The following is a 12,096-nucleotide window of genomic DNA, read 5'->3' on the forward strand; positions in this document are numbered from 1 at the left end:
TATTCATCAATATCAGCGTCCTCTCTCACTGTTTGCTGTGCGAGTTGTTCTGACAAAGCTCTGCTGTCTGTCTGCTCAGGTTGTGTGTTCTCCTGTTTTTCTGTGGTCTCCTCTATCCAGCGGATGAGAGAGGTGTGACCTTCTCTGTAGTGCTGCAGCACTGAACCCAACACCTCAAGATCTGCTTGCCTGTAGGACATTACGTTTCGTTTTACGGTCTGGAATACACTGGTAGACACCCTTTCCCTGTCATACCCTTTGCACTTCTAAACAACTCACCGTGTCTCCATTTGCCTACGCAATCCACTCCACCTCTCTGTGAGCTGGATTGCTTTCTCCTGGTAGCGGTCCAGTTCAGGGCTGCGATCAGGGTGCATCTGGCTGAGCTGGTTTCCGACCTCTCTAACCTGCTGGACCTCTAAACTCAGACTCTGGAATATGTGATCCTGTTCCTCCAGCTCTGAATGCCATTTCTGAAACAGTGTAAAATACAGAGTATGAAATGCAATCAAAAAACGAAAAGTCACCTATCCACTGTTTTGACAAACAACAGACCGGAAGTCATTAATATCCAATACAGAGTAGTACAGGAGCTGCGTCGAATTCCTATTTCGCTAATCGTGATTAATCGTATCCAAAATAAAAGTTTTTACATAATAAATGTGTGTGTGTACCGTGTATATTTATTATGTATATAAATACACACAAAATACATGTATCCATTTAAGAAATGTTTACATGTATAGGCCTACATGTTTATATTTATATCGAATTTATATTATATATAAATATAAATATTTTATATATAAATATAATATATTTTTGTTAAATATATACATGCATGTGTGTGTATTTATATATACATAATAACTATACAGCACACATATATTATGTAAACAAACTTATTTTGGATGCGATTAATTGTGATTAATCGTTTGACAGCACTAATTTTTAAATAAACCAATTTATGTCTGATGCTAACAACCTCAAATTAACAAATATTACTTCAGACTTTAAGTCATTACTGAAGACTTCACTAGTTTCATTACTGGATCAATCAGCATTTTCTAATGAATGACTTGAATGAATGATTCAATGACAAATACATTTTTTTAACAGTCACTTGTCGCCACCTACTGGTGTAATTATGTAATTGATACAATCTTTATAAGTTACTTTCATAAGTTGATTTACTCTATATTTGATACCATAGACATCAGTGTTTATATCCGAACTATAAACTGTAAAAGTATAAAGAAATAATGATACTGTGTGGTCGAAAAGCCAACGCAGATTTGAATATTCCGTTTTGATCGTACTAGTCCAAGGTTTAGTAGACAGCTGAATCGTTGTCATTTAGGAGATCTTGTGGGATGTTTGAATCGAGATGGCAATCTTTTAATGATTAATCGTTCAGCTCTAGTTGAGATATTAATCAACTACCAGCTAAGAATGTATGAAGTGTCTGTGTGTCTCACATTTAACTGCTCTCCCAAGGCCTGGATTGCAGCAGTATCAGCAGGCACAATATCCTCTTCACTCAGTCGACTCTCATATTTTCTCACTTGACTTTCTGCAGCCTGCAGGCTTCTCATCAACACATCTACCGTCTTCAATCTGGCAGAGAAATAGACACTCAGATCATGTTTGTCGTTAAGGCTAAACAACGCCTGATGACTAATTAGGGTAGAGTACATGCATATATGAATTGAAGTGCACTAACTTTTGCAGATAAACGGAGGAAAGGGAGTTGAGTTTCTCTATGTGCTCTACGGCCAGGTTGAGCTCAGAGCGTAGGACAGGCACACTGGAAGAGGAAGGCTTCTCCTCAAAGAAGCTCACACAGCGACGAGACACCTCGCCCAAATCTGACTGAAGACCCTTTAAATCCAGCTGTAATTTCTGGAACACCATTAAAATATTCTTTAGATTACATTTATAAAGAATCCATGAAATCTAAATAAAATTTGCAGTTTTTAGTATGTATGCTGTACTGTATGCTAGTGTTCTCCTAAAAGTTATCAAAATTAACTGATGACTGAACTAAAATTTTTGTACAATAAAGTGCTTACTTTTATGATATATACATTCCTATTTATATTATAATTTCTTATTTGATGGGACATCTGTCAACAAAAGAAAACAATGCGCTCGTAAAACCATTTAATAAGGCAATTAACTGAAATAAAAATAAATTATAGCAATACAGAAATATATAAAATAATTACAATTCTTTCATTATTATTATTATTATAATATAATTATAATGTAATATATTATTATTACATTATTATTTCATAATAAAATAATGAAATATATTAAAAGCAAACCTAATAAAAATTTAAATAGCACATAAAATTACTAAAACTTAAATTAAAATATACAATTAAATATTATATAATTAAATTACATAATATAATATCAATTAGAAATATAAAAGCTACTTCAAAACATTAAATACTGTAATACCTTTAATTTTAGTTTTTTTTTAAATAATATTATAAAACTAAACTATTTGATTATTTTCAGAAACACATACTGCAAAATTTTAAATTGAAAAGCTTTTTTTGTCGAATTAACAGTATTTTGAATTAATGTAGATACTGACTGTACTGGTTTATGTATGTACATTTGCTAAAACTGTTGTACAGATTGACCACTGATTGACCAGTAGAGGGAGTAGTTGTGTTGATCACTCCTCCTCACCTCTTGCTCTGCTATGTGAACTGCATTGTCTGCGACATCTCCTGTTATTGTGCTGGGGTGTGGAGTCTGCATCCCACGCATCAGTCTGCTCTCTGCGTCCTCTAGGTGCGACTTGATGCTCTGCAGCTCTGAGAGGTAAGCACGAGAGGCTAACTCATCCTTCTCCACTGAAAAAAAAAAAAAAAATTACTAAACACCTTGTCATATGGTGTCATAACGTGATTAATACACACGGTAACCTTCTTACCTGTCTCCAAAGAGACCAGCAGCGTTTGGCAATGTTCACGGCAGTTCTCAGCTTCTCTCTCTAGCTCACGCCTTTCAGTCGGTGTGAAAAGTGCGCTCTCACGACTATCCGTAAGGAAGTCGGACAAGTGGGCGTCCAGATTGTTTAAAGCCTGCTGCCTCTCTGCTGGGGCCTGCAAGCGCATCTAGAGAGACAGACACATGATTATGAAAGACCTCTGAAAGTGTTCTGATAAGAGAGGGAAATTGGATGAACTTTGGTACTAACTGTGTCCAGACTCCAGGAGGAAATATTTTGTATGTCTTTCTGCAGGTAGTGCCAGGAGACTACACTCTTCATGTTAACATGCAGCTGGTGCCATAGAGACATGACATTCTGGTACATCTGCTCCATTCTGTGCACAGAAAATAAATTGTTACATAGTTTATATAGTTGTTTATCCAACAAAAAAGACAATACAACATCAAAATGTATGCTATTTACTTTCTCGTTAAATGTCCCTTGTGTTATCGTGTGCAATTCATCATTCAAAATGAAAAAAGCAGTATTTTCCAAAGACAACGAGTGGTGTTTGCCCCAGTGTTATTTTAGTATTATTTATATACTATTACAGTATTTATTAATATTTTAAATTCACTTTTATTCCTATACATTTTCTGTTTTAACTTTAGTTTAAGTTTAAGCAATTTTATTATGTGCTTTTGTCATTTTAATATTTGTTTAATATTTCTATTTATTTTTACTTCAGTTTTAGAATTTTAAGTACTCAAACTTATTTTTCAAGTTTTTTTAAGTTTAGGTTTTTTAATCTAGTATTTATATTTTATTTATAATTTTATATATAATTTAAATTAATGAAAATGATTGTTAACAGTTTTAGCAAAAAATTCATGCACAAAAAATATTTTAAAGGACATAAAATTGATAAGAGGCCCAAAATTAAAGGGTCTATGAGGAAAAACTATGATCTGACAATGAAGTGCAACTTGTCTCTGTTAACTTAATGCAAGTGCAAGTGAATGTGACTGTATGTCATGGTTGCCAGCTTATGAAAAAACTGAACGGCATCGGTCCAAAAAGGAGGATAAAACACTACAATAAAAAAAATAAATAAAAATAAGAGATTTATTGTGGTTTCCCTTTTGAACAATCTTGGTCAAAGCATTGTTAAAAGAACAAAATGAACCGCATAATGATGACAATATTCTTCGTTTTTTTTTATTCTTGCAAACTTAGTCGTTTTAAATCCATTTTGTTCTTTCTGTGTTTTCATTTCAGGTTTGTTTTTTAAATCATGTCATCCAACTGCCATCACTGACACTGACTGCCACTTTTACAAAAAGCATCAACGTCTCACTATAAAGGTTCACTGCAACAGTTAACACTTGATCAAATTTTCCTTCGATAAGAGGCAGAATTTGACCAAGCACACTTTCAAATTCAGTTAAGACTTTACTAAGATTCCCATAGCAAAGAAATCAGGTAGTTAATCGAATAGAGAAAACAAATGGATGAAGCTCAAAGCCTGTCAAGAACATGTCCTGGTGATGATAATTCACCCAAAAATCATAAGAAAAAAAAAAAGATATATTTTGCTTAATGTGTAATTTGGTATTTAAAAAAATATTTACACATCATTGTTGTATTAGACTGCTTTAATTTTTTTATTTTATAAAAAAATTACCCACCCAGACTTGTCAAGAAATCTACATTACATGAATATGAGTGCATTAGCAGGTATCTGTACTTTTACTCAAGTACGGTTTCCAGGTACTCTTTACAATTCGGGTTATTTCTATGCCATATGTTGTAACGCGTAAAAATGTGTCACAGTACAGAAGACTGATTCCTGCATGTGTGTGTGAGACCCTCATTAACATGTTTATTAGGAACCTATAAGGATCTGTGTACTGTACCTGCTGGCAGTGTCGATAGCTTCCTGATTAGGGGGAGGAATGGTGAAACACACAGATGGCACCATGGCCTCATTTCCTGTAGGACTGATGACCTTCCACTTAGTCCTCTGAGAGTTATCCTCCAATACGCATTCCTCTCCTTTGCTTATCGTGATCTGAGAAAGAGAGACAGAGATAGAAAGAGAGGGACAGAGAAAAAAGGATGGAAGAAACATAATGGGTAAGGGAGAGAGGATTTGAAAAACTGAGCAAGAAAGCAGAACTGATGGTCAATGTTAAAAAGTAAAGGGATTCAACATATTAACCAAAGGATGAGGAATAAAATGTTAATGCTAATGGTTTTCATATGAGTTGAATAACATGAAATATGAATTTCATGGAATAATGCCTTACTGCGCTAACATATCTTTACAACTGGCAAAAAAAAGGCTCTCATCTTGTTCACTTTAATGTCAAATTATAGTTGCTTTTTTAGCCTAGCTTTGCCCAGGCTAACATGAAAGCTAAATGCCATCAATAACCCTCAAGGCAACATAAAATTAAAAGCATTCTGAGTGATTAAAGCATATTAAAAATCAAAGAGAAGATGTGAGAGCACTTTCTAGTGCCCCACCTCAACTCTCACCCCATCCCCTTGCACACAGAGAACATTATGCTTCATTATGTTTTATGTATGGATAGGAAATTAAAATTAACAGAGGGTTACCACCTTTGTGACTGATAAATACAATAGAATTAAAATGACATAGCAAGTCAGCATGCAACATGCTCCCACCATGGAAAATTGATGATTATTTTGGGCTGGGATAAAAACACCTAATACGTAATATATATGCCCTATTTCACATTAACAGTGTACAGGACGCCTGAGGTAAAGCAGGGGTCCCTTGTGTGCAGGGCCAGGCCAGAGAGCAAAGGTCAGAAGAGGAGAACGATCGGCAATAGTACCTGAGAGTTGGCCTTGCCCAGCCCCGCAGACACACATAAAGAGGAAGGGAGAAGGAAGGGAACAGGGAGAGAAAGATGGGTTTAAATGGAGGGATAAAGAAAAAAAAAAAATGAGGATTTGGGGAGGGCAGAGAAAAGGGGGGTGGGAAGGGGATAGGGAGGGAGAAAGAGATTACTTTTGGGCATTTAGCAGACCTCGTCTGACTGAAATAATATGATCAGGAAAAGAAACAGGGCCACAGCTGGGAGAGTGAATGAGTGTTTATGAGTGTTCTGCATAAAAATGAATATTCAACAAATGACAATCTTATTTCATAATTTCAGTTAATCAGAGTATGTGAAATGTGTGAATGAAAAGCAACGAAATGGTATCATGATATGCCACACCTCCAATTTCCCAGGATTATTTGCTTACAACTAAATTGGCACACGCAGGACAGATCCTCTGGCTAAGTCTTGGTCAATGGCACCTTTTCCCTTTATACTTGCCTTCACAGCTCCAGGGTGGTTTATGACTAAGTATGTGCAGGTGGTCTCTGGCTAGCACCCTGAGTGGAGCAGACGATGAAAGCTAAAAGATGGTTTTCAAGTGGGGTAGGATTGGACCACAAACATAAAGCTCTAAAAAAACTGAATTAGGATCATGTTTCTTTTCCAAATGTGATCTTAGCTCAGTTCTTAAGAGCATAAGGATCAATGCAGGGTTGTGATGTGGTAAGGTAAGGCAAAGCGAGTAGGATGTGATGGTGAGATATCTGGAGCGTGTTATACCTCTATTTGTCGGTAGTCACAGATGGCACGAATTGGCGTGGTGGTGCCCAGGTTACTATCTGCACTACGTGGGCGGAGCTGGACTACAGACTTGGCCCGGCCTACGAGGCTGGCCACTGTGCTGCGGTATTCAATCAACTGTTCTTTCTCCTCCTGAAAAATAAAATAAAATGAATAAGTCAATCAAGCAGACAATCAGTTAACCAGAGTTGGGGGTGACGCATTACACGTAACGTGAGTTATGTAATCAGATTACTTTTTTCAAGTAATGGGTAAAGGAACGTATAACTTTTAAAATGTACAAAATATCTGAGTTACTTTTTCAAAAAAGTAACGCAAGTTACTTTACTTTTTCATTTATTGAATGACACCTCTCCTGTCCCCATGTTGAGAGAAATCAAGAGTAAAGTGCATTTTAAGAAACCTGCCTCCAAAGCTACCTGAAAAATGATGCCCAAGTGTACCTGGACAAGAGCTGTTTTAAATGCAAAGGGTGGTCACACAAAATATTGTTTAGATTTAGTTAATATAAGTTAATTCATAAATAAAATCTATTTAAAACAGTATTTTTTAAAAACCTCCTCACTTTATTTTACACAAGTGCTTAAAACTCTTCACAGTACTGTATCTTTGCAGGCAGGTTTCTTCAAGCATCTTAGAGACACGGCCACAGTTCTCCTGGATTTAGTTTGTCTCAGTTTCATCTGTTTCTTCATGTAATCACAGACGGATTCGATGATGGTGAGATCAGATCACTGTGTGGAGCACCGGCTGTTGTCAGACTCCTTGTGTATTCAAAAATCTCACTGGATTATTACAATTAATGGCAAAATGAATGTTTGGAAATGTGAACGGATATTTCCTATTGACACACTACAGCAAAAGATATAAATAACTGGCTTAAAACCATTTATATATATATATAATATGAGAGAGAGAGAGAGAGAGAGAGAGAGAGAGAGAAATCCACAAGTAGTGCGCTTGTGCCAGTTTTGGGTCTCTCTTCCGTATGGCCAAAGAGGATATGCCCATTCGCTCCGTCTCCCCTTGTGCAACCCCACTCTCATGGTGCCATCTGTTATATGTGAGGACACGCACTACCTCCTGTGCACTCATTGAGCTCAAAAATTCAAATTCCTAAACTAAGCATAAATGACAATATCTACTATAAATAAATAAAAATAAAATATGTAAAATATGTTTTAAAGGCTGATGGTGCACTCATATTATTACTATTTTTGGAATAAGAGGGAAGACCCACCATGGAGTCCTGCAGCAGATCCTCCAATCTGCCAAGTCTGCTGTTTTTATCACAGGTGTACTGTCTCTTAATGGTGTCTTGTAGCTGACGTAGATAGCTTTCACAGTCCCGTGCATCACCCACAAACTGAAAAAATAGGTCATTAAAATGTAATTTAAAGCAGAAATAAAATGTATAAAAATTTGTTTGTTTGTTTTTTTCTGTTTTTTTTTTTTTCTTTTGACCCAGTACCTGGAAGAAGGCAGTGTTGTCCTTGAGGTGCTGCTCCACACATACGCAGAGCTCTTTAATCCACTGCCACTGCGTCTGCAGGGCAGCACTGTAGGCCTATGATCAGAGAGGTCAACAGGTCAGGATTGAGCACCAAATCTATTTTTACTGTGTCTGAGAGCGACATACTGAGCTCACTGCGTGAAGATTTGTTCATATTTGTCAACAACTCACCTCCACTGTTTGTTTGGCTGGGTGGTTGTCTTGACACAGGTGGTCAGCTGTCTCCTGAAGGGAGCGCATCACTTCTTGTTTTTCTTCCAGCTCTGACCTCATGTCCTGAGAGAGGTAAAGGAGATCAAAAGATATTGCTCAATCCAAAATAAAATGTAATGAACAACTGCAACCACACTTAAAGGGATAGTTCACCCAAAAATGAAAATCATCCCATTATTTACTCAGACAAACACAATCGGAGATATATTTAAAAATATCCTGGCTCTCCCAAGCTTTATAATGGTAGTGAACGAAGGGTGCGTTTTGAAACCCTAAAAAAAATGCATCCATCCATCATAAATATAATCTATACAGCTCCAGAGGGTAAATAAAGGCCTTCTGAAGCGAAGCGATGGGTATTTGTAAGAAAAAATATCCATATTTAAAACGTTATTAACTATAATAACTAGCTTCTGGCAGATATTTTTTTTTTTTTAAATTTTGACCTCATAAATTTTAAAATATCATAATTTCTGGCTGAAACTCCGACCTTGCAAGGTCATGTTCATCTGCCTCCATTTTTGAGTGCAATGCCCACATCTCAAAAACCAAATCAACAACAAGATGCATACATAAAAATTAAGGACTAAATCAGTAAAGGAACATAGTGCCCAGAGGTAGTATAATGACTAATGCAGATTTCTATAGATGGAATCTTACAGTATATTGCTCTCTTTTGACAGCCATGTTGGTGTTGCTGTCACTCCAGTCGAAGGCCAGCTCCTCCTCCTCCCTCTCATTGAGCCAGATCAGCTCCTCAGTGCAGTGGGACACAAAAGCTCGAAGGCTCTCCAGGCAACGTAGTCGCCATGACGAATGTTCCTGCGACAACACAAAACAACATTTATAATACTGGCCATATAACGCGGGCAACTGCTCAGTCTCATGCTTTCCCCGCGGTAAGCACCCTTGGTCTTTCGAACAATTGCATGTTTTCATGGAGAAATTATTTGGTGAAATTATGGAGACGTGGGTGGGTGTGGGTATATGTCAAGAGCAGGTGTTTTGCAGCACTTTCATGCATGTCACACAAGCATTCTGTATTCTGCCTTTGTAAGGACACACTCTGTCACGCCCTGATGAGATTAGAGAACAGTAATATACATAATACAGAGTATAATGAACTCAAATACACTCACATATGTCTGCTTATCATAATTCTAAAGCAGGAAAAACTCACCAGCAGTTTGCAATACTGGTTCTCCAACTTGGACAGAGTTTCAGAGTAACTGCTACGTAAATTAGGCGAGACCCTTGACTGAGGGAGAGAGAAGAAATGAAGAAATAAATTATTCCTTTGCAAAAGTGTGCAGTGCGCAATACATTAGGTCTTTAAGTCCATTCACACCAATTCTGATTTGCCAGGTTGGTTATGCACCTGGAGTGTTAAATTGAAACAATGCATGTCTATGGACAATATTATAAAGCTATCATGGCCTAGAACCACCCACTTAAACAGTAAGAAGAAGTCTAACTGACTGTAAAGTGACTAAACAGAACGGTTTTGTTTTTGTGTGTCATTAAAGGTGATGCATGGCCCTAGGCTCTGAGTCATGACTGTTGTTTTTAATGGAGCCCATTCCATATGACTATACAACAACAACAACGACAACAACAACAACAACAACAACAACAACAACAACAACAACAACAACAACAACAACAACAACAACAACAACAATTTTTATAAACATGTATTATAAAAATAAAACAAATATAAACAAATAAATAAATATACAAATTTAGTACCAATACCATTATACTGTAAAATAAAAACAGCATTTAATAAAAATAAATCAATTTTACAATAGTAAATTACAACATGAATATTTATGTCCTAATTTCCTTGGCTATTAAAGGAATAGTTTACCCAAAAATGAAAATTATCCCATGATTTACTCACCCTCAAGCCATCCTAGTATATGACTATCTTCTTTCAGATGAACACAATTGGAGATGTATTTAAAAATATCCTTGCTCTTCCAAGCTTTATTATGGTTGTGATTGGGCATATTTTGAGGCCAAAAAAATAAATATCCATCCATAATAAAAGTAATCCATATGGCTCCAGGGGGTTAATAAAGGCCTTCTGAAGTGAAGCGATGGGTTTTTGTAAGAAAAAGATCCATATTCAAAACTTTATTAACTATAATAACTAGCTTCCGGCAGAAGACCGTACACATCAATTTGCGGCGGAAGCGTGTCCCCTGACCCGACGCATGACATGTTGAACGCAGAAGCACAGAGCAAAACAAAACACCGGCCACGAATTAGAAGTCTAAAATGATAATTTTTAAAGAGAAATGTCGGAGGATTACGATATAAAGGAAGAGGAGCCTTTATTAACCCCCTGGAGCTGTATGGATTACTTTTATTATGGATGGATGCATTTTTTTTTTGGCTTCAAACTGTTTGTCTGAAAGAAGATAGTCATATACACCTAGGATGGCTTGAAGGCAAGTAAATCATGGGATAATTTTCATTTTTGGGTGAACTATCCCTTTAAATATTAAATCAATAGAGCTTTTATTTTGGTGGAAAACCACAGGAAGACCTTATTAAGCTTCTCATTTGTGCATAACAGATTTATAAATCATTCTCGTTACAAGATGGTGGCACATCGTATCATGAGCTGCTTGTGTGTACTGTAAATTAACGCAATGTTACGCTTTACTCTTAAAAAAGAAATACTTCAGACTATAAATATACATAATTACATGGCAGCCTTTGCGAATTTTACTTGCATTTGCAGCTTGGTTAGTGCTAATACACTGTAGTGTATTAAACCATTTATGAGCTTCGATCGGTCACTCAGTCGTCTAAATATTTATGTTGTGTACATTTTCACTTGATCTGATTAGAGCCATTTTTAAAATGCATTCCAGTTTTGTGTACAGTATGCACAAGACATTCAGTGAACAGCCCGATTGTGGTCTGTGCACATGCTGCCTGAAGCTGAGACTACATCAGAATTGGTGTGAAAGATCCTTTGATACCAAGACCTCATTGTTCATGTACCTCATAATTTCGAGCCTCTTTGAGGCTATTCAGAAGATCCTCCACTGCTGTGTGAATGATGTGGTGGTCCTGCAGGTGCTGTTCTACAGACGGCAGATCAGAACCCCACTCGGCTCGCTCCAATAGGTCCTGTGTCCCTTCAACCCATCCCAACAGCTCATAGATGAAGCGCAGACTGCCTTCATCTTCGGAGGAAGACATGGCTACCAGATCTGCACGAGACATCGGCCGCCTAAGCAGGGATGCCGCAGCACCCACTGCACCCAGGAGTGTCTGTGCTCCAAGTGTAGCCAGACCTCCTGGCGAACCCCTTTGACCGGCATGCTCTCCCAGCAGACCCCCTGTGGAGAAATGACCCTTCCTGTATACACTGGCACACTGCAGGCGCAAAGAGACCAGCTCCTCCTGCAGACATGACACCCTGCAAGAAAGAAATGACCTGAGTAAGACTGCTGGATGGAGGGAAAAAAACAAACAAAAAAAAACCTAAATCAGCATGTTGAATTTCTAAAGGATCATGTGACACTGAAGACTGAAGTAATGGCTGCTGAAAATTCAACAGTGTCATCACAGGAATCAATTATATTTTAAAATATATTATAATAGAATTTTTTTTATTATTTTAATTTATAATAATATTTCACAATATTACGTTTTAACTGCATTTCTGATCAAATACAGTAAATGCAGCCTTGGTGAGCATAAAAGACATCTTTCAAAATCATTTAAAATGGCATCAGTAT

General features: G+C 37.0%; 1 protein-coding gene across 31 annotated transcripts in view; it reads right to left on the reverse strand.

Annotated features, from left to right (window-relative positions):
- macf1a (microtubule actin crosslinking factor 1a) overlaps nt 1-12,096 on the reverse strand; it is a 194,465-nt gene that overhangs the window by 79,021 nt on the left and 103,348 nt on the right. For 21 of the 31 annotated variants that reach the window (XM_048201459.1, XM_048201458.1, XM_048201447.1 and 18 more), the window contains 16 exons: nt 11,354-11,774; nt 9,516-9,593; nt 8,996-9,157; nt 8,294-8,398; nt 8,081-8,176; nt 7,850-7,975; nt 6,589-6,741; nt 5,818-5,829; nt 4,870-5,024; nt 3,221-3,347; nt 2,954-3,137; nt 2,707-2,873; nt 1,724-1,902; nt 1,479-1,617; nt 280-473; nt 30-189 (listed from right to left, as the gene is read on the reverse strand). In XM_048201459.1, coding sequence (XP_048057416.1) covers nt 30-189; nt 280-473; nt 1,479-1,617; nt 1,724-1,902; nt 2,707-2,873; nt 2,954-3,137; nt 3,221-3,347; nt 4,870-5,024; nt 5,818-5,829; nt 6,589-6,741; nt 7,850-7,975; nt 8,081-8,176; nt 8,294-8,398; nt 8,996-9,157; nt 9,516-9,593; nt 11,354-11,774 — 2,458 coding nt within the window. The remainder of the gene's footprint in view (nt 1-29; nt 190-279; nt 474-1,478; nt 1,618-1,723; nt 1,903-2,706; nt 2,874-2,953; nt 3,138-3,220; nt 3,348-4,869; nt 5,025-5,817; nt 5,830-6,588; nt 6,742-7,849; nt 7,976-8,080; nt 8,177-8,293; nt 8,399-8,995; nt 9,158-9,515; nt 9,594-11,353; nt 11,775-12,096) is intronic. The other 10 variants (XM_048201467.1, XM_048201465.1, XM_048201470.1 and 7 more) reach the window with 1 other exon arrangement.

The sequence above is a fragment of the Megalobrama amblycephala genome, linkage group LG9, assembly GCF_018812025.1.
Source record: "Megalobrama amblycephala isolate DHTTF-2021 linkage group LG9, ASM1881202v1, whole genome shotgun sequence".
In the NCBI taxonomy this organism is placed as follows: domain Eukaryota; kingdom Metazoa; phylum Chordata; class Actinopteri; order Cypriniformes; family Xenocyprididae; genus Megalobrama; species Megalobrama amblycephala.